General features: G+C 40.4%; 1 protein-coding gene across 3 annotated transcripts in view; it reads left to right on the top strand.

Moving 5' to 3' along the window:
* dachc (dachshund c) overlaps positions 1-5,232 on the top strand; it is a 176,805-nt gene extending 171,573 nt beyond the window's left edge. For all 3 annotated transcript variants that reach the window (XM_060898954.1, XM_060898953.1, XM_060898952.1), the window contains 2 exons: positions 2,988-3,056; positions 4,189-5,232. In XM_060898954.1, coding sequence (XP_060754937.1) covers positions 2,988-3,056; positions 4,189-4,226 — 107 coding nt within the window. In that variant the 3' untranslated portion in view covers positions 4,227-5,232. The remainder of the gene's footprint in view (positions 1-2,987; positions 3,057-4,188) is intronic.
* The last annotated feature ends 21,842 nt before the right edge of the window (positions 5,233-27,074 follow it).

The raw sequence follows: 27,074 nt of genomic DNA, 5'->3' as shown, positions 1-27,074 counted from the left end.
AATCAAGCCGGAAGTTTTGTTTGTTTTGATAGCAATCAGGAAAGTTTGAAAAAAGTAGGCAGTAATCGTCATTTAAACTCGTTTTTGTGCAATACTTCGTTTGGAAAACAGTTTTCAAAATGGCGGCACTGACACCAGGCTGACACGTCACGTTTTGAAGTCTCGCACAAGTCTCGTGAAGATCGCACGGATAAGCGACGCCTGCCGTGGACCAAACGAACTAAATTCAACACGGCTACAAACCGAATAGGCCGATAAATATAATATTTAATTGCAATTAGTTGCCAATAAGGGTCACGATATAAGGTGACTAAAACCGAAAACGTAATTGAATAACACGTTAATGAAGAAATAAAGCAAGTTTTAAAATGACTTCAGTTCCCCTTTAATGTTTTTTGTTTTTATCCTTTTAGGTATAGAAATGCCATTCACTGGAAAAGAAAAGGCGTTTTGTGTGTTAGAGTACACTCGAACACATTCGAACAAGACTGTGCAGCGTGCATTTATGAGAGAATTTTCTAAAAATGCACGAACTGCAATGCGGATTTGGACACGGCACAAAAAGTTCAAAGAGGAAGGCTGTCTGTGTGTGTGTGTCTGTGTCTCAGGCGGCATGCATATTGAAAATTTGTGAAATCGTTCATGGAATCCGCATACCTTTGAGTTTCTCATTCAAATTTTGAGAAATAAATCTTATATTGCTCAACATTAAAGTGGCATTCCACCATTGGATGTATTTTTTGGCATAAAATACAATATATTTTATGACAACATGACTAGACAGAGAAATCTTTTAGCTTCAAAATGATATATCAAACATAATTTTTTGACAACGACAAGTATATTAATTTTGCGACCAAAGTCACCTACCCTTTTAATTTCCGCGTGGTAGTGAAACGTGATGTCATCGGCAGGTTCCCCTTCTTGTGTACCACGTGTCAGTCTATTTTTAGACCAGGAAACCCCCAAAGTGAGAGAGTCATTTCTCCTCGTATATGGGGGCCAAAAAAATTGCGAAAAATTTCGAGTTAATCTTTCAGTTAGCTAGATTTATTGGTATTAGCTAGATTTATTGGTATTATTTTTATCGCGTTCTATCCGCCATTGCTGATAATATGTGCCACGTCACACGTGACGTGGTACACAAGAAGGGGAACCTGCCGATGACATCACGTTTCACTACCGCGCGGAAATTAGAAGGGTAGGTGACTTTGGTTGCAAAATTAATATACTTGTCGTTGTCAAAAAATTACGTTTGATATATCATTTTGAAGCTAAAAGATTTCTCTGTCTAGTCATGTTGTCATAAAATATATTGTATTTTATGCCAAAAAAATACATCCAATGGTGGAATGCCACTTTAAGCCTGTTCAGTTTCCTTAGCCTAGACTATGTAGTTTCTGGGATATTTACATCTCAAATTATTTTGAAACACCCTGTATAAAGAACATTACACCGTTGTGCAAAGATATGAATTTTATCTTCTCGTGTTGAAAATATTTTCACTCGTTTGCGTCACTCGTTCGTGAATATACCCATTCACCACTTGAAGATAAACTTCATATCTTCGCGTGACCATGTAATGTCCTCTATATATCAAAGTATATGTGTTTATGATCAGTTCTGGTGTTCATTTTTTGGACGGTGCTGTATTTTTGTTATTCCTGTGAAAAGTTAGCAGTTGTTTGCGAGTTCAGTTCCAATCCTGTTTACATCTCAGTGGTTTTAAACATAAGCGCTAATGCTCAGATTTTTTTTTTCAGATTCTTTTTTTACTCACCATTTTCCAGAGACTTTCAATGCGAAACTCGAAGTGGAAGTAGTGTAGAGAGCAAACACCGGACTCAAAGTTCGCAGCGATATGATGCATTTGCGCTGAGCTACGACAGAGACTCGGCTCGGCTGGTTAGAGATCTGTGAAATGACGAGCGTGATAGCGTCGAAGGCTGTATCAGCATTAAAGCTGAAGCTACAGAACCTGATCTGTTTGAGTAGAGTGCAGAGATTAGGAGGTGAGAGAGGCGGATAGATTAAAGTACTAAAGCACCGCTGCATCACTCTCTTTAAGTAGAGAAAATGAAACAGGGCTCAATCTCACTGACACCACTTTCAGCAGGTAGTCGAATGGCATTGTGGGTAATGCAGGAAACCATTAGCCAAAGTGAACATACTGATGAAAGATGTACTGTACTTTAGATTAACTAGCATTAAAGTTCACGTTAATTATAAAAATTAAAGGAGAACTGAAGGCAAATTTTTTATTATCAAAATTCTATTTATTGCATTTTATTAAATATCGGAATGCATTTCTGATCGCTATTTTGTCGCTGCTGTAGCAAGCTATGAGTGTTTGAAATATGCTCTGTAACATATCAGTCTATATGTCAAAGCAACGGCCGTAAACGAAATTTGTCAAGACCTGTGTGACATCGTAGGACGGAAGTAAAACGTACAGCGGAATGCAAAGTGACCAACATCTGCCAACATTGTCAAAAGACACGCTCGCCTTCTTTCGAATGCTGACGTAATCAAGCCGGAAGTTTTGTTTGTTTTGGTAGCAATCAGGAAAGTTTGAAAAAAGTAGGCAGTAATCGTCATTTAAACTCGTTTTTGTGCAATACTTCGTTTGGAAAACAGTTTTCAAAATGGCGGCACTAACACCTGGCTGACACTTCACGTTTCGAAGTCTCGCACAAGTCTCGTGAAGATCGCGCGGATAAGCGACGCCTGCCGTGGACCAAACGAACTAAATTCAACACGGCTAAAAACCGAATAGGCCGATAAGTATAATATTTAATTGCAATTAGTTGCCAATACAAGTCACGATATAAGGTTACTAAAACCGAAAACGTAATTGAATAACACGTTAATTAAGAAATAAAGCAAGTTTAAAAATGACTTCAGTTCTCTTTTCATAAACAAGTTGTTCAGAGAGGATTTTTTTTCCTTTCACATGAAATTATGCTGTTGGTTTGATCTTTACTCAGAGCCTCCTGCTCCGGAAATGGAGACTGACCTGAGCAGGGACAGAACAGACGCAGACAGGACGATACCAGGTAACATCCCGTAACTGTCTACTTGCAGACTCTGAGAATTGTCGTCTGTTTTTTTTTTGCTTGTTAATTTGCGTTAGTAGTGCTGGCGCAAATTATCGCTCTCACTCAGGATCTTTCTACTTTCTTCTTCTTATTATTATTATTATTATTATTATCTCCTAATGTTTTATAGGACGCTATTTCTCCCTCAGTTTTCAACCGATCATCACCAGATTTCACATGAAGAATACGTCTGGGCTGAATTACATCGCTATGACTTTTGGTGTTGATCTGGATCACTGATCCGGAATGATCTATGAAAAACAGGCTTTTTTTCAATCAATTATAACTCTGTCAATTTTCATTATCTTTTCAATTTTTTTTTTTTTTGTTCAGGGCGGCAGGGCACAACTTTTCCTCACTAAGCTTCATTCTCTATCTCTTACCGTCCGGCTCTATAGGTTACAGTGACCAGACGTCACGGTTTGTAACAGCTAGCGCAAATTACTATGACTTTAGTCACAGTCTCTATCTAGTTTTGTTTACTCTTTCTACAATTTCCTTTTTCACGGAAGGGTTTATAGAGGCGCAGTGGCACACGAATCACGCGTTAGGTGTCAGTGCACCCATCGTATCAGTGGCCCTGATCATAAGTCTCAGCAGTGTGACCAGAAATTGTGTCAGGAAGCCTTTGTTCAAAGATTAAACATCTAAAGCATTGAGAAGGAAATTAAATTGAATGTCAGCGAAGCAAAAAAGAGAGACAGAGGGGGGGAAAAAAAAGGCGGGTGGGCAGTAATTAATGGCTCTCTTAATTGTCCTCGTGAAATATTTGCATGGGCATAATTTACATAATTTACATGTAGTAATTAATCATTCAAAGGGGTTCCTTTCTCTTTTTTGTCTGGGTCGAGAGCGCGTGGGCACTCTGTTTCAGCTGACATTTATTTTAATGCGCGTCTTCTCTCTCGACAAAACCTTTCATCTCGTTTTGAAATCTGCCCGTGTAAGAACACAACCTCACGGACTGAGGCTATTCATCGCACATCGAGGCCCACATCAGTCAAGTCTGGCAAATATTCAAATACATTTCAGTTCATTAGACCTTTTTTTTTTTTTGTGTGTGTGTGTGTGTGTGTGTTTCTGTCTGCAGATGGACGGCTCTTTCTCAAGACTGCGGTGATGTACTGAAGAACTGGAGCGAGAGAACATGTAAATCAGTGCGACGATGAAGAAAGCAGAAGTGCGAATAATCACAAAAAATTGATTGTATCAGAGGACTGGAGACATTTCAAGGACCCCAAAGGGTCAGTATCTACAAATTACTGCGAGGAGACTGTCCCACGCATTGGAAATCAATGCTCTCATTGTGCCTCTCTGTGAAGTCGAGGCACCTTTTTTTCTTAGAGGCTAAAAACACACCATGTGGACCTTCACAACATTTTTTTTCTAGGATATTTAAACCACTCACACTTTACTGACCATGAAAAAAAAACATTTCAGAGCTTCTCTTTTATAGGCCTGACATGTTTCACTATCTATAAAGCACTATTTCCATCGGGGGGTGGGGGAGTATGATGATTTGAGTTTGTTCATCGTTTATCGAATATCTACATGACATTTAATGTGTTTTCGTGTAGCTGTCTTGTTATTCCCTAAAAGAAAAAAAAAAAAGCTTGTCCATGTTTTTTGTTTGTTTGTTTGTTTTTTCCATTATTATATGTTTTATGATTATAGCAGGTATTCTCAAACGAAAAAAAAAATCACGAAACATGGAAAGTGTACATAAAAGTGTAGAGATAATATTGTGCATTGTATGTCGTAGCGCTGTTAGGAAATCAATACAAACCTCTTTAATGAAATATCTTGCATCTAAGTTATTATTATTATTATTATTATTATTAGGTCCATAATCCATCATCATACCTGACTAGGAGAGCATGCTGGCATGTCATTACATTTGTCGTGTCCGTCTAATATATAAATATATATAATAAAAATATTTTTTCACCTGGTACAAAGCAGGTCACACCTTACAGACACGTTTCGATCTACACATACCTTGGATCTCTTGTGACAATTTTTTTTTTCGTTATTAAAAAATGGCCTTTGTCCAGGTTTTAGATTTTATCAAGAATTGGAACTTTTCACCTTCGTAGTGTCCATGAATTATTTAAGTGATCATGATTTGTTTTATTTCGGGGTTTGTTTTTTTTAAATAACAATAATGACCCATAAACATCTTATGTTTTCCGTGTATGGAAATGTATTATACTAAATCACTTTGCCAATCAAAATTGCTTTTACAATGGTTTTTGAATATCCTACAAATGGAAGAAATGCAAATGAAACAAATGTACCTTTTATTTCAATGTGTAAGAACGCCGCAGTACTCTGGACGCCGAAATTCTCCAAAATGTAGCCGAACTGGAGAGGAAGAGTGAAAGAAAAGAAAAAAAATGATTGTTGTTTGCTGCATGTTTCAGTGTCAGTTCTGATTTCAGGATTTTTGTATCTATGAAGTAAACAGTTAGGGGGGAAATGGTTTCTCAAAGGTTCTTTGGATGGTCGTGGGTTCTATATTCTTAAATATAGAGGCCGCACAGAGCTGGTTAAAGGTTCTCTCAGAGCGGCAAGACAAGGGGCAAGTACTTTTTAGGGTTAAAGGAGAACTGAAGTCATTTTTAAACTTGCTTTATTTCTTAATTAACGTGCTATTCAATTACGTTTTCGGTTTTAGTAACCTTATATTGTGACTCGTATTGGCAACTAATTGCAATTAAATATTATACTTATCGGCCTATTCGGTTTTTAACCATGTTGAATTTAGTTCATTTGGTCCACGGCAGGCGTCGCTTATCCGCGCGATCTTCATGAGACTTGTGCGAGACTTCGAAACGTGAAGTGTCAGCCAGGTGTCAGTGCCGCCATTTTAAAAACTGTTTTCCAAACGAAGTATTGCACAAAAACGAGATTAAATGACGATTACTGCCTACTTTTTTCAAACTTTCCTGATTGCTATCAAAACAAACAAAACTTCCGGCTTGATTACGTCAGCATTCGAAAGAGGGTGCGCGTCTTTTGACAACGTTGGCAGATGTTGGTCACTTTGATTTCCGCTGTGCGTTTTACTTCCGTCCTACGATGTCTCGCACAGGTCTCAACGAATCTCTTTTACGGCCATTGCTTTGGCATATGGACTGATATATTACAGAGCATATTTCAAACACTCATAACTTGCTATAGCAGTGACAAAATAGCGATCAAAAATGCATTCCGATATTTAATAAAATGCGATAAATAGAATTTTGATAATAAAAAATTTGTCTTTAGTTCTCCTTTAAGGTTTCTACAGGACTCAGAATGGAGCGGCACAGTTGGTTTTGGAGACTCATATTTGGTAACAAGTACTCTCTTAATGTATTTGACAGAAATAAGTTGCATGCCATTATATCATTTACCTGCTCCATGTTAGTGGGTAGTAATATGTGCCAGGGTCCCAGCTGCAAATAATTATCTTAAGCATTGAGTATAATGGGAATATAATTAATGAAGATTATATTCACAAGCTATTAGATTAATTTGGTCGCCGGTGTTCCAGGGCCGATCCTGAAAACACTATACATTATGACCACTGACTGGTGAAGTGAGTAACATTGATTATCTCATTACAGTGGCACCTGTCGAGGGGTGGGATATATTAGGCAGCAAGAAAGAGAACAGTCAGTGCTTGAAGTTGATGTGTTGGAAGCAGGAAAAATGGGCAAGCGTAAGGATCTGAGCGACTTTGACAAGGGCCAAATTGTGATGGCTAGACGACTGGGTCTGAGCATCTCCAAAATGGCACATCTTATGAGGTGTTCCCAGTATGCAGTGGTTAGTATCTACCAAAAGTAGTCCAAGGAAGGTGAACCAGTGACAGGGTCATGAGTGTCGAAGGGTCATTGATTCGCATGGGGCACAAAGGATAGCCCATATGGTCCAATCCTACAGAAGAGCTACTGTTGGACAAACTGCTGAAAAAGTTAATGCTGACACCTTTCTGTTTCAGCCAGCAGTTTGGACATGCTCAGACCCAGTCATCTAGCTATCACAATTTGGCCCTTGTCAAAGTCTCTCAGTCACAAATGCTTGCCCATTTTTCCTGCTTCCAACACATCAACTTCAAGAACTGACTGTTATATTTAAAACTTTTGAATTCATCAGCTGTTCTTATGCTTGTGCTTGTGCTTGTGCAAGACCATTGAGGAGATCCACGCGAGATCATTCTTGATGGATTGTATTCATAGAACAGATTTTTTTTTTTAGAAAAACACCGGTGTGCTTGTTTCTTCATGTTCAGCTCATTCAAGCTGAATCTTTCTCAAAAAGTTCAGTTAGCTCATACAGCTGCAATTAACAGCAATTAACACTAGGGGCAGCAGACACACCCCTTTTTTACCGGACATCAATTACGGTCCCCTTTGCATTGTGGCGTCATTAGGCATCACTCCAGACGATGTGACAAATCAGACGTGTCATGCTGTGGCGTGCAATGGAGTTAGCGATACGTCCAGCCACAATGGAGCAGGAAGATAAGGCTAATGTAATCAAATCAGAAAGGGGATATTATGCATTAGTGTGCGTGTTAGCCGTAACGTTCAGAGGCGTCTGGCGGCTGAGGTAAGGTTGGAGGACATGTTATCTAAATGAATGCGGAGAAGGGATGAGGACCAGGGTCCGTGGATGGATAATGAAAGGGCAAGAGAGGAGCAGACGGCTTTTAGTCCTTTCTCTTTTAGCCATTACTAATTCATGCTGGTCTTTCTTGCTCTTAGTGATGAAAGAAAAAGAGAGGGAGAGTGTTTAGGGAAAGGGAAAAAACGGTGTGGGGATAATGTGCCATGAAATTGAGTCTCATTTACAAAGGGTTGGGCTGCTTTTGACTCAAAAAGCTCCACACAGGAAATGCTGGGAAATTGACTGCTCTCCATCTAAGAGTGTATTGTTTACTTTGATCAACCTTTACTCTCTGGGCTAAAAAGGGAGGTTAAAAGAGGGCAGGACTCGGTGCCAATCGTTGCTAAAGTGTGAATTCCAAAAGGGACCTTTTAATGGATGTAGAGCTTTACCACATACTTAACATTTCCTGACTTGAGGTTTCTTGAAGCTGAAGCTCCGAGTTTCCTGACTCCAGTGCTAATTAACCTGACGAAGTCTTGCCTAATCCCTGTCTGCTTATTTTGCCAGGATGGAGTTGGTTTGTAATAATTATAGGCAATCAACAGAGTTTAATATTTTAACGTGTCGTACCACGTCAAATTATTTCTCGTGCATCACGAAAGACTCATCTTCTCAAACAAAATATTTCACTTTCTTTGCAAAAGGAATTAATTTGACTCCATTTTCCTGCTATACTTCTGAGTAAAAACATTCAGTCTGGCAATGGAGGGTTTTCCATTTGGAAAATTTCAGTTTTCCTTTCTCAAACAGGTTCCATGTACAGTAAGTTCAGTTTCGAAACCAATAACCATCAGTAATCCAAAGAGCCCTTGAGGAACATTTTGTGTACTTTAGGTGTAAACAAGCCAGATGTTGGTTGACACAGGAAATGGTCCTCCTTACAAAAGAAGAAGAAACATGTGATGATGGATGATGATGGGGATGAGGGATGATGTGAAACGTTGAAGGGGAGGGTTATTTATAGGAAAATAATCAACAACCGGGTGATGTGATAACAACACTTCACTTCCCGAGGTGTTTTATTTATTCCTCTTATATCACAGCCATCAATTTACTAACAACTCTTCATTTATGAATAAATGACCCATCGTAAATTTTTTATCCATTTTTCGTTACGTTTTAATCTTGTCACGTCACAAAACAAGTCTTCTTCTTCTTCCCATATCTAACAAGGCTGCCGGGGCACCACTGATGACATTTTAACAGTCCATCGCTGGTGTGTCTAGGGCATTTAAACTTGGTGGAGCTCATACTTCTCCGAGCTTGATTAATTTAGAGTAACCAGTTAACCTAACCGCATGTCTTTGGACTGTGGGGGAAACCAGAGCACCCAGACATGGGGAGAACATGCAAACTCCACACAGAAAGGCCACTGGGCTTGAACCCAGAACCTTCTTGCTGTGAAGCAACATTGCTAACCACTACACCACCATTCCGCCCACAAAAGAAGTGTACATCAGCTAATCTTATTTCTCTGTCTCTAAGTTAATGACAAAAAAAAAACCCAGCTTGTCATGTTACCAAGAAACTAGACAGCACAAGTTCCTTTTCCGTCTTAGAAAATGTAAAGTTGAAGCTTTACCACTGACCGACACGGAAGACTCGTTCTAAAAATGCTCCATAAACCTCGTCACTATATCAATTACACAATTACACAACTTTTATTCAGTTTATATGTCCACTTTTTGACCATTCAGGTCCCTGAGCTAACTGCTATTATAGAAATGATAACATATGCACGATGCAGTGAGTGCATGTGCCTGCTGTTACAGAAAATTAATCAACATTTAATCAGCAACGATGTGATAATAAAAGCTAGCGATATCATAAACTGACATTTCAACGTCGCTGACATCATCAGAGTAAAATAAACAGTGTTTAAGGTGATTAAGAGTTAATTCATCTCATTATCTCATCTCATCTCATTATCTCTAGCCGCTTTATCCTTCTACAGGGTCGCAGGCAAGCTGGAGCCTATCCCAGCTGACTACGGGCGAAAGGCGGGGTACACCCTGGACAAGTCTCCAGGTCATCACAGGGCTGACACATAGACACAGACAACCATTCACACTCACATTCACACCTACGGTCAATTTAGAGTCGCCAGTTAACCTAACCTGCATGTCTTTGGACTGTGGGGGAAACCGGAGCACCCGGAGGAAACCCACGCGGACACGGGGAGAACATGCAAACTCCGCACAGAAAGGCCCTCGCCGGCCACGGGGCTCGAACCCGGACCTTCTTGCTGTGAGGTGACAGTGCTAACCACTACACCACTGTGCCGCCCAGAGTTAGTTCAAGTTTTTATAAAGTCCCGAGAAAGTGCATCAAGTAAAAACATTAGCGCATACAGAATCAGATTGGATGTTTAAGTCCCTTCTGTACATGCTGTTTTTTACTTGATGCACTCTCTTGGGACTTTATAAAAACTTGAACTGACTCTTAATCACCTTAAACACTGTTTATTTTACTCTGATGATGATGTCAGCGACGTCAAAACATCAGTTTAGGATATCGCTAGCTTTTATTATTAAAGCTAGACTGCTTTTCAGATTTTTCAAATGTAGGTCATAAAAAGCATTTTCCCGACACCCAATTATTTTTCATTAGTGGACCGAAAGTTACTGAATTTGAATTACAGACTTCCAATTTTATTTGTTTTTTTTAATAGAACAATTCACGAATTTAAGGCCACGTGGCCCTAAATTCTCCGCTATTTTTTCCTTCTTCACCATGACGCAATACAAGATACTATGTCATGCTTCACGTGGTGGGCTTTCCCCGTCCGCACAAGGCATTGTGGGATACAAATTTGAAACAGGAGAGAAAAATGGAGGACATGAGTGTGCAAATGAGACGTGAAAGACCGACTACAGTAACGGAAAGAAAGCGAGAAGAAACGGCGTTATGTTATATACGAAGGAAAGGAAACGCAGGAAATCTCAAACTAATAAATATCGGCGCTCAGCGAGCACCTCGGTGTGATCAGCTGTTCGTTTAGCGACAGAATGATGGAACTGTCAGTGTACGCTTAAAGGTCAACCTGTAGATGGCAGTAATGCGACACTGTGGATGCCAGCTGCTGTAAAACGCAAAAGAAGAAGGAAAAGAAAAAGAAACAGGTAAACCTGCACATGCGCACACTGCTTGACTGCGCGAAGTGAGCGATTTCATGCACATTATTTGCTCGGGAATCCCCTCAAATTAAATTTGAAATAAAATTTCATCGATTTTATGAAATCGAAAGGCTGTCTAGCTTTAAATGTATGACAAAAGTTGTCATAATTAATGATGTGATAGGACATTTTAAATACATTAAAGCTACAGTTATGCTAAAGTTTAGTGTGAATGAATGTGACAAAGACTTGGATTCATTTTACAAGTAATAGTTTTGGACGATGTTGAAATATGTGGACGCTTTATATACCATGTCTATGGATTTGTGATGCTGTTGCAGTTCCAGAACGTGGCACTCCAGCTGCAGCAAGTCTTTAGGGACATGAAGGATGAATGCGGAAAAAAAACTCAACTTCACTGATGCTTCATATTCTCAGGAAACACTTATATGGTTCCAGATGAAGTTAAGTCAGATGATGATGGATACAGGAAATGTTGGCAAAAGAAAAGCTCCCGAACCTGAACTTTTCTGTTAAAAGAGGAGATGAAAGTGTCGAGACACTTACTGGGCTGAAAGTGTGAATATGAATGATTCTGTAATGGATCCACATGTGCGTGTGTGTGTGTGTGTTTTGGTTGTTGTTGTTGTTGTTTTTTTTTAATTTATGCTCAATTCCCATTGACAACTGCTGAGTTTCCAGATTAACTTGCTGCTGACCTTCTCCTCAATGACACTCCACTCATTTTTTCACACTGTGCAGTTTTGACGATGCACACGTATCTATGTTTTAATGCACAAAACCTCTGTATATCGAGTCATCTTGCCAGTTTGAGATGTCCATATTGTTGCAGAATTAAAAACTGGCACTCCAGCTGCAGCGAGTCCTGAGGGACGACCAACAAACGCAAGAAAAAAAACCCTCACGATCACTGATGCCTCATCTTTTCAGTGAAAGCTTACACTGTCTCCACAGAAGGGAGCCATTCGGATGGATTTTGCTGCTAGTCAGCAGTAAGTGAAGCAGATGTTGGTGGACACTGTTCAGACATCTCTGTCACATTCTACCATCTCTCCATTTAACTGCTCCCTAATGAGTATTTATTGTTTCCCAACACTACTGTCGTTCCTTTTTATTAGTGTGTGTGCATGCACGAGTTTGTCTATGTGTGTGTATGTGTGTGTTCCTGAGATGACATCTCCTGGCCGCCTCTTGACAGCTGGACTGGCTTGTTTTCGCTGTCGTCCCCTGGGTATTCGCTGTCAGCTTTGTGCTTGGCCAGACTGCAAGGAGAGAGATTAATGGACAATAAGGACACGATGGAGGGAGGGAGGAAGGGAAGAAGGGAGGGCCGGAAGAAAACGATGGACAGAAGCAGTGTGACGGTGTGAGAAATAGAAATATGGAATGAATGAATGAATGAATGAATGAATGAAATGGACAGAAAGGGAGAGAAGAATAGAAAAGAGTGGACAGAAAGAAGACAATTAATGGTTAAAAAAAGGGACAGAAATGGATGTGGGATGGAGTGACAGAAAAGGAGGGATGGTTTGACAAGAGGAGAGTCAGACAGGGAGACAGGAGGGACAGAAAGACAAGAAGAGACGGGATTAGGTAGAGATAATGACAGATAAAGTGAAATGATGACAGAAGACAGGAGGGAAAAACTACAGAAAGTAACAAAGAAGCTGTGAAAAAACAGACATGGACGGAGACAGCTAGAAGGACAACAGAAAGAGAAAGAAAGAGAGAAAGAGACAGGCAGGGAAACAGTGAAACAGACACAGACAGAAAAGGCCCATGAGACTAAAAGGAACAGAAAGGAAGACAAAAAGAGAAACAGTGACAGAGAGAGAGGGAGAGAGAGAGAGAGGACAAGCGCAGGCCAACAACCATCTGCTCATTTCCTTCTAATGGACAAAGCAAACAGCAGGAGACACTGCTGACTACAAATCTGGCTTTTCTTCATTACTGAAAGCACACAGTAATTTGTCCCCGAGTTTAACTCAGACACAGGCATGCCTATTCGTTTTCCTTTTCCTTTTCTCCCTGCTGCACGTCTTTTTTCTCCCTTTATTCTTTTTTCATTAATCACGCCCAAGAGATAACCTGCCACTCATGCTCAAAGGGGCTTTTATTTAAAGAAGACGCACAGCCTCGGACATTAACACCCGTCTCTTTGTTAGCCGTGACAATAACTAGCATCTGTAAGTCTGATCAATCCAACTCACTCATTCAGCAAACTCGAAAAAGGAAACGAGAACCAAGCACAAAAATAATGAGTGCATTGTGACGGATAGCGTCCTACACCTAATGGAAAGGATATTTAAGATGCTGGGTGTGGCCCAATTACTTTCATGGACATAGAGTAAAATCCAAATGCACACGTGTACGTTGTCACAAAAATGCGTGTAATACAGATCCCGATGTTGACAGCGTGATGTCAGGCGGCATACTGACTCACGAAAGTTACTGCTCGCTCCTGTTGCAAACACATGACCATGCTATGCTCTGTTTGTTCGCAACAGGAACAGTCTTGGAACTTTTTGATCACACTTCGTATTCAATTATGATGAGGTGTCTCAGTTATACATTCCCGCATCTCATTTGATTCGAGCTATTAACATTTAAGTAATTAAAGTATGTTTAGATAAGTTAGCTTGAAATTCAATTAGCTAGCTATTTGTGTCATTTAGCTGGTTAAATTAGCCAGCTATTTAGATTTAGATCTATTATCCATAACCCCTTATCCTGTGTAGGGTCGCGGGCAAACTGGAGCCTATCCCAGCTGACTATGGCCGAGACGCGGGGTACACCCTGGACAAGTCACCACATAGAGACAAACAACAATTCACACTCGTGGTCAATTTAGAGCCACTAATTAACCTAACCTGCATGTCTTTGAACTGTGGAGGAAACCAGAGCACCCCCATGCAGACATGGGGACAACGTGCAAACTCCACACAGAAAGGCCCCTGTCAGCTACTGGGCTTAAACCCAGAACCTTCTTGCTGTGAGGCGACAGTGCTAACCACTACACCACTGTGCCACCCCAAATTTGTACATCCATCCATCCATTATCTGTAGCCACTTATCCTGTACAGGGTTGTGGGCAAGCTGGAGCCTATCCCAGCTGACTATGGGCGAGAGGCGGGGTACACCCTGGACAAGTCGCCAGGTCATCACAGGGTTGATACACAGAGAAAACAACCATTCACACTCACATTCACACTTATGGTCAATTTAGAGCCACCAATTAGCCTAACCTGCATGTCTTTGGACTGTGGGGGAAACCGGAGCACCCGGAGGAAACCCACGCAGACACGGGGAGAACATGCAAACTCTACACAGATAGGCCCTCGTCGGCCGCTGGGCCGAACCCAGAACCTTCTTGCTGTGAAGCAACAGTGCTAACCACTACACCACCATGCCACCCTGATTTTGTACATACAAAAATGCACGAGTTTTTGAACCTTGTTTCTGTACCTAAGTACAATTTTGGAAGATTCAGTTCTTACTCAATTACAGAACTTAAACAGTCATATACTTACTCAAGTAAATTCCCAAATGAATAAACTACTCTTCACTGCTTACATTTTCAGTTTAATTGATCAAACTTCACATTTCGTAAATTAGCTAGTTTTGTTATTTAACTATAGGCGGCACGGTGGTGTAGTGGTTAGCACTGTCACCTCACGGCAAGAAGGTTCTGGGTTTGAGCCCAGCAGCCGACAGGGGCCTTTCTGTGCAGAGTTTGCATGTTCTCCCCGTGTCCGCGTGGGTTTCCTCCGGATGCTCCGGTTTCCCCGACAGTCCAAAGACATGCAGGTTAGGCTAATTAGTGGCTCTAAATCGACTGTAGGTGTGAATGTGAGTGTGAATGGTTATTTGTCTCTACGTGTCAGCCCTGCAATGATCTGATGACTTGTCCAGGGTGTACCCCGCCTCTCGCTCATAGTCAGCTGGGATAGGCTCCAGCTTACCCGCAACCCTACACAGGATAAGCGGCTACAGATAATGGATGGATATTATTTAACTGTTACATTGGCTAGCTAGTTTGGGTTTGTACATTACTTTGCTATATTATCTAGCTAGTTAAATTTAGCATATTATTTTGTTAAATTGGATAGTTAGTTAAGTTTTATTTTCACGCTTTAGCATTCATTCCAGATTTGTAAGAGTTTAACATACATTTTTTTTGTTTTGACTGAGAGCTTAGCAAAGAATCTAGTCATGCAGGATGATGAAAGACAGGTCTCTTCATCAGTAAACATGTTTAGATTTACTGTTGAATACTTGACTACAGGTATGTCATACATGTCAACCTATACGGAATGTCCGTATTTTATACGGATTTGATTCAATAACCATAGTATACGGGCGTACAAATAAAGTTATACGGATTCTTTTAAAAAACTTCAATATTTATTTAGAGCTATAAGCAATTCCCACGATGATAAAAGAGCGCATAACATTTACAAACGTACTGTACACCACAGAAAGCACAAACAACCAGTAAAGAGTCTTATGAAATCGCGCGTTATCTTGTGGTAGCGAGACTTCGTTCCACTTCTGATCATGCGCACACCGCATTGCGAGAATCCCGCCAACCGGGAAGTAACATTTTGTTTGAAAAGCGTATTTCCACCTGAGCGACTTTCACTGGCGACTGAAAAGATTCTGAATGGGCACTCCGGCAAGATCAACACAGGCACTTGCTGTGACATGCAGCTTAGTGAGGTATTGGTGCAGAGCGCTAAAAAAAGCTGTCATGGAGTACAATTCAGAACATTAGAGTGACACTTTGTGTTTTTGTCGAACATTGGAGCTTTGTATTCATTCTGAAGGTTTATTGTTATTAATATTGAATAAAAAGTAACTTGGATATATCATTGTTAATTATCATTCAAATTTTAGGTAAATTATTTTAATTTGCATCTTATACGGATTTTATAAGGGAAATACGGATTTTGGAGGTTGGTTATACAGGTTTGATTGACCAAAGGTTGACATGTATGCTATGTTTAAATGTAGATACTTTCTGACTTGCAGTGAAGTATATGTATTTTTCGCTCCGTACTTCTACTTTTAGTAAGTAAGAGTTTAATACGGGATACATACTTTTACTTAAATGCAGTTTCTCTGTACTTTTTCCATCCCTGCTATAAAACTATAGTTTTTGTTCAAGTTGCAATTCTGTGAGGTCATTCAACATGGCGGCGGTCCTAATGAAAATTACGTAGAAGAAATGCAACAGGGTTGCCATATTGTGTGTGGGGTTTTTTTGTTTTGTTTTGTTTTACAAGGTGTGGATATGAATTAATACACTGCAAAAAACTGAAAACTGAATTTGAGGAGAAAATGACAATACTAGTGAAATTATCTTGCTGCATGGACAGATAATTTTACTTGATAAGACATCTTAGAATAAATTGGTTGCAGTCTAGAACTAGGTTTAATAATCTCAGAATTGGTGTCTTGTATTCTTCTAATCGGAAATGCTAGATCGTTTCAACTATTTTCAAGATATTTTCACTTGCTAAGATATCATTTTTTTGCATTGTAAACTAATAGGTCATGGGATTTCGAAATTTCATGAACAAAGTAACTCATAGTCATGAATTATTATGCTATGGCCATAAACTGTGTATCTTCAGCCCATGACTTACTCTGTTGTGGAAGATCATAATCACTTGGGAAGAACGAGTAAAAAAAATCTATTTGAGAATTTGTTGAAGGTGATGCAGGCCATTAATATTTCCATATCACAATGCCAGTAACTCCAGCATGATTTTATGCTTCATTCCAAGACTGAATTAATATATTATCATTATAAAATATATAATACATTATCCATATTATATTATCAGTCTTCTCCATGCAGAAGTTCCCATGGCCACAAGGGTCTAATTAAATTGATTTTTCTATCACATTCACGTCAAAGTACAAAAGTTGCCATAAGGTCTGCATTTCGTGGCCATGAAGTTTATCTTCGAGTGGTGAATGGATATATCACAAGTGAGTGAAGCAAACGAGTGAAATATCTTCAACATGAAAAGATAAACTTCATATATTCACACCACCATGTAACGTTCTTTATATTATATGGACACGTCCACACACACACAAAAAAAACATAAGTTAATCAAAAGAATTTTCATTTTGAACCGGTTCGCCATTTTGACAACGCACATTGAGTCAGCAGGAAAACACTAGGAGTGATGTCATCAGATTGAAATATCAGAAAATATTATCCATATAGGACGCTTTTTCGATGGAATAAAAACACGTGTTCTGTTCCCTTCTTGCAGGTTTCATTCATTTGGTTCAATAGCATGCAATATTGTTAGCATATCGCTTAGCCTATGCGTATTACATCACTCTACCCAATGGAGAATGAGCGCTGAATATGGTTTATGATATTGCACGTTGTCCAAACAACATGATGTCACACATCAGAGACGTAAAACTTCTGAGCTAGCGAGCGACTGTGACAATTTGCAAACAAACATGGCCGCCAGGTTTGCCTCCTTAAAAACGGAAGATTTTGAGAGAATTTTGGCTGCCAGGTCGCTCTGTTGTGTGTAGTTGTCGAGGTTGATTTTTTTTTTACACTTTACCATAATGCGTATTCAGAAATGTGTCATGCGGTATATGAACCATGAATTCACCACTTCTCTTTGTATTCATGCGTGGACATTCCCTCGATTTGAACAATTCCTGCACCACACAAATATCCAGTAATCCTCTGTCCCTTAACCATCCATGTAATCCTTCCGAGTAGAACAAATTTGAAAAATATCATCGTAAATCAAGGGAGGCTCATGAGCCGCCATCACAGAAATGACAAGCACTGAGCACAAAGGGAGCGTTTTTTTCGTGCTCTGTTAGATATATTCCATTCACCTACTCGTCTTCGACTCATTCAATATCATGCTAGCTGAATGTAATATACCTGTATCTGATATACCACTCAATGCCACCCAAACACAAGATAAACTTCATCAACACAAGAAGATAAACTTAATATCTTCAACCCAACATGTGATTTTCTTTTTATTATATCGACACATTGACAAACAAAAAGTACCCAAATTTATCAAAACAATTCATCGATTTGCTCACGAGTGACATATAGAGATTTGTCACAGTTTTGGTTCTCCATGTCCTGGATGTAGCTCGTATGAAAAATACGAGTGGCATATTTCCCAGTAAAACACTCGGATCCATATATCTTGATATGTCCTTAATATATTCATTTGTGTGGCACCTTATTAAAAATATAACCAGCTAAGTGGCTCTGTACAGAGTTAAAAACTCTTATTTTCTTCCTTAGTATGATTTTAGAGTCTTAGCATCTACAGTATGCCAAACCACACCAAAGTATAACATTGCATCATTTCAGCTTCTCTTTAACTCTCCTTAAATTGTCTAATTATTAAAATTAAATGTCTGCATTATTCTGAGCAACTTATTTCCCCAATAAAACTCATTCTATTGTTCATTATACAGTACTTTAAAAAAAAAAAACTTTCTGGATGGAAAAGTACTTTTTATCGCATTCTTTCCTAAAGCACATTTCATTTTCTAAGACGCTTTCAGGTACAGTTTGAGCTCCATGTGTCTTATTTATATGACTAATAATTTACTAAGCAGGAAGCAGGAGAAGGAAAAGAAGAAGAAGGCCGTCTGGTACAGTTCCTCATTACTACCTTGCCAGGCGGATGTTTGGATATGTTTTGTGTTTAATAGAAACAGTATGGATGGAAAAAAATGGGGCCACTGTACCAACATATGGAAAACAACCCCACATTTCACTATTTTACACAGATCTGGGATCAGTTTGCATACATCATAACCTTATAGCTGAAAAGCAATACTGGTCTTAAACCTGGGTGAAAACACTCCATAGGGTCCCTTCCTGCTCCTTCAGGGCTTTGTCGTAAAAACTAATGGTGCCGCTGTGGCTTTCATCAGAGCATCTGTATTCGGTTTCCGATCATCTCATTAACTTACGCAGACGTGAGTCACGTCCCGTCAGAAATAATCTGATCCCAGCGGCCTGTCATTGCAAACCACTTTTATTGGGCTGATGATATGATTAAGAATATGATTACACAGCAGTAGCATATGGAATGGGATGGAAAGGGATAGAGATGTGGAATGGAAAAGAGGGACGGAGGGACATTAGGTGAAAAGGGAAGGACGGATGACATGGAGAGGGTTAGACAGGTAAGATGGAGAGTTGGAATGAAGAAATAATATGGAGTAGAAAGGAAAGATGGGATGGAGAGATTGGAAACAAAGTGTTAAGATACAGAGAGATGGAGAGTCGGGATGGGCAGAGGAAGGATAGGGATGGATACAATGGAAAGATAGGATGTGCTAAGTGCTAAGATGTACATGGGGAGGGAGAGATTAGCTGAAGTTGGAGGAAGAGAGATGGGATGGACAGGAAAGAGCTGGGATGGAAGAGGGATTGGAGAGAGGTGGGGTGAAAAGATGAGATGGATGGCAGAGGGGTGAGGAAAAGAAATGGAGAGAGACAAGATGGAGTAGGATAGAGAGGTGAAATGGAGTGATGGGATGTGGAAGGATGGAGAGATCGGATGCCATGGAGAAGAAGAGATGCGGAAAAGAAAGAGCTGGGATTAAAAAGGAATGGAGGCGGATGGATGGAGAGATGGAAAGGACAGCGTTGGGATTAAAATGGAATGAGGAGATGGGAAGGAAAGGAAAGGGATGGAGGCAGATGATGAGATGGAAAGGACAGAGGAGGGACAGACAGAGAGAGAGGGAATGGAGAAATGGAAAGGACAGAAATGGGATGAAGAGATACAACACAATTGACATCTAACATTCAGTTAAAGCTGTTTAGCTAGTATATGATACCATATACCAAACATTTTATTCTGGTTTATCCAAGTCAACTGAGAATGTGTGGAAATGTTGATGCAGAAGAAGGTTCTTCCACCAAGAGGATGAAACCACAAGTGTCAAGTGCGAACAGGAACGGTATTATGGGCAATCGATACGTCCAGCAAAGAGTGACTGAGAGTGGCTACAAGATGAGCAAGAAGAAAGGTGTTTGCTCTGAAAATGTCACAAACAACAATTTGCAAGCTTCTTTTATCTATATTACAAGTGTTACATCTTTTGCCATGTCCACACTACATCTTCTGATTTCTTTAAGTGGTCTTTTTCTGTTTTTTTCCCTCCATCACTGCTTATGCTAAGGAATACTTCATCAACTGCCCTTTGAATTTTATAATAAATGAGACTCTGTAAGTGAGTAAGGGGCACGTGTTGATGTTCTTGTCTGTCGTAATCACACTTACACTCCAGCAGCGGTGAATCGATGAAGTTGAAAAATGCTAGAGCATTCCATTAATTATGGTAACTGAGTAAGATGTAAACAATATAGAGCATTTGTGGTGAAAAGCATCACCGGATGCGGAGAAACTACACACAGTCTGTGATTAATTGGTTGTATCTGGCAACTTCATATGCCATATACACACACGCGTGCGCTCCTATACAACCATTCTGTTCCAAACTTCAGTCACACATTCCACACACACACACCCTCAGAGCATCTCTCACACACTACACTAATCCAGTATTGAGTAAGTTAACCACAGCTTAACAGCAGTTATAGTAAAGCCTGCTTTGTGTTCACCACTTCCAGCTGGCTGCCTTCACGTGCCTCCATTAGTCACTGACTATTGTGTCCAATTAGCCGATTAGCTTCTGCAAACCCGCAACACGTCTCATATCCCCACCAGATGGCCATTACACAAACACACTCATTTATCTCAAAGCCAGTGGTGGGGAACAAACAAAACACCTATATTATTTCATTCACTGTAGGCAGCTTGATGTTTGGCGTGCTGCCTTTTTTTTCCTCCCCTCTTTTTTCTTTGAAGCAGCTGGTCGCTGTGGCTTTCAAAGTCAACTCCAAAAAGAGGCCATCTTGTTTTTATTGGCGATGTCCCAAGCTGCATATCTCCTCACTAAATAGTATGTCGAAGTGATACACAAAGTGTGGTAACTCATAGCAGCATAGCTAAGCTTTTGGACAAGCTATTGAGCATGGTAGTATATGGTTTCTGTATGAAAGGGAAACTGCACAAAAGTAAAAAAAAAAATAATTTTTTTTTTTTTTTTTAGCCATCAGTAGGTAACATCTGCTCTAAACCTGTCTACTCAGTGCTTACAGTCTTTGCTTACAGGACAGGATATTTAAGTAGATGTTTTGGCACCATGATGCAGAAAGCTACTGCTAAGAATGCTAAAGGACTCTGGTGATTGTACCACATTTTTGCAATTATATAAATGTGATACAGATACAGATAACATATCATCTCTGGCCGCTTTATCCTGTTCTACAGGGTCGCAGGCAAGCTGGAGCCTATCCCAGCTGACTACGGGCGAAAGGCGGGGTACACCCTGGACAAGTCGCCAGGTCATCACAGGGCTGACACATAGACACAGACAACCATTCACACTCACATTCACACCTACGGTCAATTTAGAGTCACCAGTTAACCTAACCTGCATGTCTTTGGACTGTGGGGGAAACCGGAGCACCCGGAGGAAACCCACGCGGACACAGGGAGAACATTCAAACTCCGCACAGAAAGGCCCTCGCCGGCCACGGGGCTCGAACCCGGACCTTCTTGCTGTGAGGCGACAGCGCTAACCACTACACCACCGTGCCGCCCTGATACAGATATAAAAGCATAAATTCTGGCGAAAATACTGAGCCTCGGAGGTGCAATACTGCACAGCAGGGGATTACATAAGCCAGCAAATACAAAATGTTTACCTAAGATTCCGCTTTGATTACCAAAACATTCTTGTTACCTTAAAACTCTTATCACAACTCATTCTTTCATTATCTATATCCATTACAGGTTGCAGATGGGCTGGAGACAATCCCAGGTGATATTGAGCGAGAGGTGGAGTACACCCTGGACTGGTCTCTGGGCCACAACAGGGCTAACAGACCATTCATTGTCCATTCATACTCACATTCACACCTACGGGCAATTTAGTGTCGCTACATCTGCTAAATCCTAATCCGCATGTCTTTGGATTGTGGGATTAAACTGGTGCAACCTGAGGAAACCCACACAGGAACAGCAAGCCCCAGCTGACCTGCAGGTTCAAACCCAGGACCTGCTTGCTATGAGGCGACAGTGTGAACCACTGCACCACTGTGCTGCCCTATATAACAACTGACAAGAAATATTAAGCAAAGTTTGCTTTTTCATGTGAATACAAACATTCAAGAAACATTTCCATAATGTTTTCTCTGATGGAAAAGCCTAGAATTTTATGTATTCTGCAAAGCCAACAATGAATACCTTGACTCCAGGTAAAACCTATCAGCGAATTTATTTTGGTAGGAAATAAAAACTTTGGGCGGCACGGTGGTGTAGTGATTAGCACGGTTGCCTCACAGTAAGAAGGTTCTGGGTTCAAACCCAGCGGCCGGCAAGGGCCTTTCTGTGTGGAGTTTGCATGTTCTCCCCGTGTCTGTGTGGGTTTCCTCCGGGTGCTCTGGTTTCTCCCACAGTCCAAAGACATGGGGTTAGGTTAATATGGGACGACCTTGGGCTAAGGTGCCCTTGAGTAAGGCACCTAACTCCCAACTGCTCCCTGGGTGCTGTTAGCATGGCTGCCCACTGCTCTGGTTGTGTGTGCATGTGTGTGTTCACTGCTTCAGATGGGTTAAATGCAGAGAGGAATTTCACAAGTGTGTGATGAATAAAGTTGTGGTTTTCTTTTTCTTTCGAGTTTGTATATGTTTTGAAAGGGTTCCCAAATAACCAAAGAGGAACCAAATACAAACATTGGAGAAACGTTCTGTGTTTGCAGGGTGTTACTGTTTGGGACAGAGGTGTCAGAATGACGGTAAAGTTTGTTTGTCCTCCCACCGTGTGGCCAAATACAGGTACTGCAACCTCCAGTTAACTTTTGGAGAGATTCAATCACCTGAGGACTGAAAGAATTAGTTGTGTTTATATTTAGTGCTTATAATATTGGAACAAGACAAAATATAGTTGTATATAGTATTTTATATACTATTATATATTATATACTAAATATAGAAGTTGATAATATAGCAGGGAATTCACAAAATATATGCAAAATTTTGAGTGCAAAAGGTTACATACTCAAGATAAATAAAGAAGAAAAAAATTCTCAAAAATTATACCCAAAGGACATTATTATATTATCACATTATTATCACAGGGAATAAAAACAGTTATACAGTTTATACACTATATAGACACTGTGAAAACTTTTTTTTTAAAATGCATTTCCTGTTCCGGCTGTAAGATAAATATTTTCTCATTTGTTTCCATATTTGTATTGTCAACATCAGTTTGCAATTAATAAATACAAATAAATATTTAAAATGAAATACAATTATCAATAAATATATAAAATAAAATTATACATAAATTATCAATACAATTTTTAAAAATATATTTTTTTTATTACAAATAAATAAAGAAGAAAAAAATTCTCAAAAATTATACCCAAAGGACATTATTATATTATCACATTATTATCACAGGAAACAAAAACAATTATCTAGTTAATACACTATATAGACACTGTGCAAAACATTTTTAAATGCATTATCTTTTCTGGCTGTGGTATAAATATTTTCTCATTTGTTTATTATTATTATTATTATAATTATATATTTCCGATAGTTTTTCTCTCACGCACATTCTAACACTCTCCAGTCCAAAAAATGTCAAGTTTGGTATTTTTACTACAAACTGTAACCTGGATTTTATTATCAATAATTTATTGCTGCTGTGAAAATTCTTCATTCACAAAAGTAGTTTTTTCAAAACTAAACCCTGCTTAAAAAATATGAAAAATGAGTTGAATTTACTGCATCCCTGTCAATATTAAATGAGAAAAAAAGGTTCAAAATTATTTTCTCTATTTGATATGTATAATTTAACTGATTCTACTTAATATAAGATGAGCCCTGTCTTCCTTATGTATTTTGTTTTCATTATGTTAAAGTTTGTTTTTTTATCTATCTATCTATCTATCTATCTATCTATCTATCTATCTATCTATCTATCTATCTATCTATCTATCTATCTATCTATCTATCTATCTATCTTGCATTTGTCTCCCATGCTCAACCAGGCCTGTTGTTATTTTTGCAATGTTTAAGTGCCTTGTTTTGTACGACTTATTCTTGATTGATTTTATTTAGTAAAGTCAATGTAAATACATACAAACAATTGTAAATACATGGATGACACAAGAAAGTGAAAACACTTATTTCCATTGTGGTCCATAAAATCAAGTGACAAAATGAAGGGAAAATATAGAATGTAAAATTAAAATTAAAATATAGTATATACACAGTGATGGGCGGCACGGTGGTGTAGTGGTTAGCGCTGTCGCCTCACAGCAAGAAGGTCCGGGTTCGAGCCCCGTGGCCGGCGAGGGCCTTTCTGTGTGGAGTTTGCATGTTCTCCCCGTGTCCGCGTGGGTTTCCTCCGGGTGCTCCGGTTTCCCCCACAGTCCAAAGACATGCAGGTTAGGTTAACTGGTGACTCTAAATTGACCGTAGGTGTGAATGTGAGTGTGAATGGTTGTCTGTGTCTATGTGTCAGCCCTGTGATGACCTGGCGACTTGTCCAGGGTGTACCCCGCCTTTCGCCCGTAGTCAGCTGGGATAGGCTCCAGCTTGCCTGTGACCCTGTAGAACAGGATAAGTGGCTACAGATAATGGATGGATGGATGGATGGATGGATGGATGGATGCCCTTCTGCTGCTATGTCCAATCATTGCCTTATTTTTGTATACACTATCTATTTTCAAAGTTCAAAGTGTTTGTCATATGCACAGTAAGGACATGCCCACTTGCACAATGAAATTCTTAGTTTGCTGTCTACCATGAATGCCAATTACAAATAAATAAATAGGCGGAAGAAGTAATACAAAGTAAAGGCAATATAGTGCAAAAAGAAAAGCAAAAGCAACAAAAACAAAACCACCCAATGTATTTTGCACTACATTTACCTTTATTTTGTACTATACTGGGTGTTTTTTTTTTTTTGCTTTTATTTTTGCAATATATTGCCTTTACTTTGTATTACTTCTTCCGCCTATTTATTTATTTGTAATTGGTGGACAATAAACTAAGAATTTCATTGTGCAAGAGGACATGTCCTGACTGTGCATATGACAATAAACACTTTGAACTTGAACTAAATATTTAACACAACTCCTAAATATTTATTTAGGAGTTGTGTTAAATATTTAAATATTGGGGCGGCACGGTGGTGTAGTGGTTAGCGCTGTCGCCTCACAGCAAGAAGGTCCTGGGTTCGAGCCCCGGGGCCGGCGAGGGCCTTTCTGTGTGGAGTTTGCATGTTCTCCCCGTGTCCGCGTGGGTTTCCTCCGGGTGCTCCGGTTTCCCCCACAGTCCAAAGACATGCAGGTTAGGCTAATTGGTGACTCTAAATTGACCGTAGGTGTGAATGTGAGTGTGAATGGTTGTCTGTGTCTATGTGTCAGCCCTGTGATGACCTGGCGACTTGTCCAGGGTGTACCCCGCCTTTCGCCCGTAGTCAGCTGGGATAGGCTCCAGCTTGCCTGCGACCCTGTAGAAGGATAAAGCGGCTAGAGATAATGAGATGAGATGAGATGAGATTTAAATATTGAATTCAAGTACCTGGGGTCAACTGTGCAGGAAAATGGGGGCTGCGATAGTGAGGTGAAAAAGCGAGTGCAGGCAGGGTGGAGCAGTTGGAGAAGGATTTGTGATCGGAAAGTCCCAGCAAAAGTGAAAGGTAAGATGTATAAGACAGTAGTGAGAGCAGCTGTGATGTACGGATTGGAGACCGTACCCTTAACGAAGAGACCGGAGGCAAAGTTGGAGGTGGTGGAGTTGAGGATGTTAAGGTTTGCGATGGGAGGTTGGACAGGATAAGGAACGAGCACATCAGAGGGACAGCACATGTACGTAGAGAGCTTGGGAATTAAGCTAAGAGAGATGAGACTGAGATGGTTTGGGCACATCCTGAGAAGAGATGCAGAGCATGTTGGAAGGAGAATGTTGAGGATGGAGCTGCCAGGCAAATGAAAACGAGGAAGGCCAAAGAGGAGATACATGGATGTGGTGAGAGAGGACATGAAAGTGGCAGGTGTGGTAGAGAAGGATGTGGAAGACAGGGAGCAATGGAGACGAAAGATCCGTTGTGGCGACCCCTAATCGGGAGCAGCCAAAAGAAGAAGGTGGACAACAAACTAAGAATTTCATTGTGCAAGAGGATATGTCCTTACTGTGCATATGACAAGAAACACTTTGAACTTCTCATCTCATCTCATAATCTCTAGCCGCTTTATCCTGTTCTACAGGGCCGCAGGCAAGCTGGAGCCTATCCCAGCTGACTACAGGCGAAAGGCGGGGTACACCCTGGACAAGTCGCCAGGTCATCACAGGGCTGACACATAGACACAGACAACCATTCACACTCACATTCACACCTACGGTCAATTTAGAGTCACCAGTTAACCTAACCTGCATGTCTTTGGACTGTGGGGGAAACCGGAGCACCCGGAGGAAACCCATGCGGACACGGGGAGAACTTGCAAATTCCACACAGAAAGGCCCTCGCCGGCCACGGGGCTCGAACTCGGACCTTCTTGCTGTGAGGCGACAGCGCTAACCACTACACCACCGTGCCGCCCCACTTTGAATTTGAACTAAATATTTAACACAACTCCTAAATATTTAACACTTCTTATAATAAAGGTAGGCGTCATGGTGGTGTAGTGGTTAGCGCTGTCGCCTCACAGCAAGAAGGTCCGGGTTCGAGCCCCGTGGCCGGCAAGGGCCTTTCTGTGCGGAGTTTGCATGTTCTCCCCGTGTCCGCGTGGGTTTCCTCCGGGTGCTCCGGTTTCCCCCACAGTCCAAAGACATGCAGGTTAGGTTAACTGGTGACTCTAAATTGACCGTAGGTGTGAATGTGAGTGTGAATGGTTGTCTGTGTCTATGTGTCAGCCCTGTGATGACCTGGCGACTTGTCCAGGGTGTACCCCGCCTTTCGCCCGTAGTCAGCTGGGATAGGCTCCAGCTTGCCTGCGACCCTGTAGAAGGATAAAGCGGCTAGAGATAATGAGATGAGATGAGATGAGACAACTCATT

The sequence above is a fragment of the Neoarius graeffei genome, chromosome 18 (genome assembly GCF_027579695.1).
Source record: "Neoarius graeffei isolate fNeoGra1 chromosome 18, fNeoGra1.pri, whole genome shotgun sequence".
NCBI lineage: Eukaryota > Metazoa > Chordata > Actinopteri > Siluriformes > Ariidae > Neoarius > Neoarius graeffei.
The sequence above is the reverse complement of the archived record's forward strand: the minus strand, read 5'-3'. Positions and strand labels throughout refer to the sequence as shown.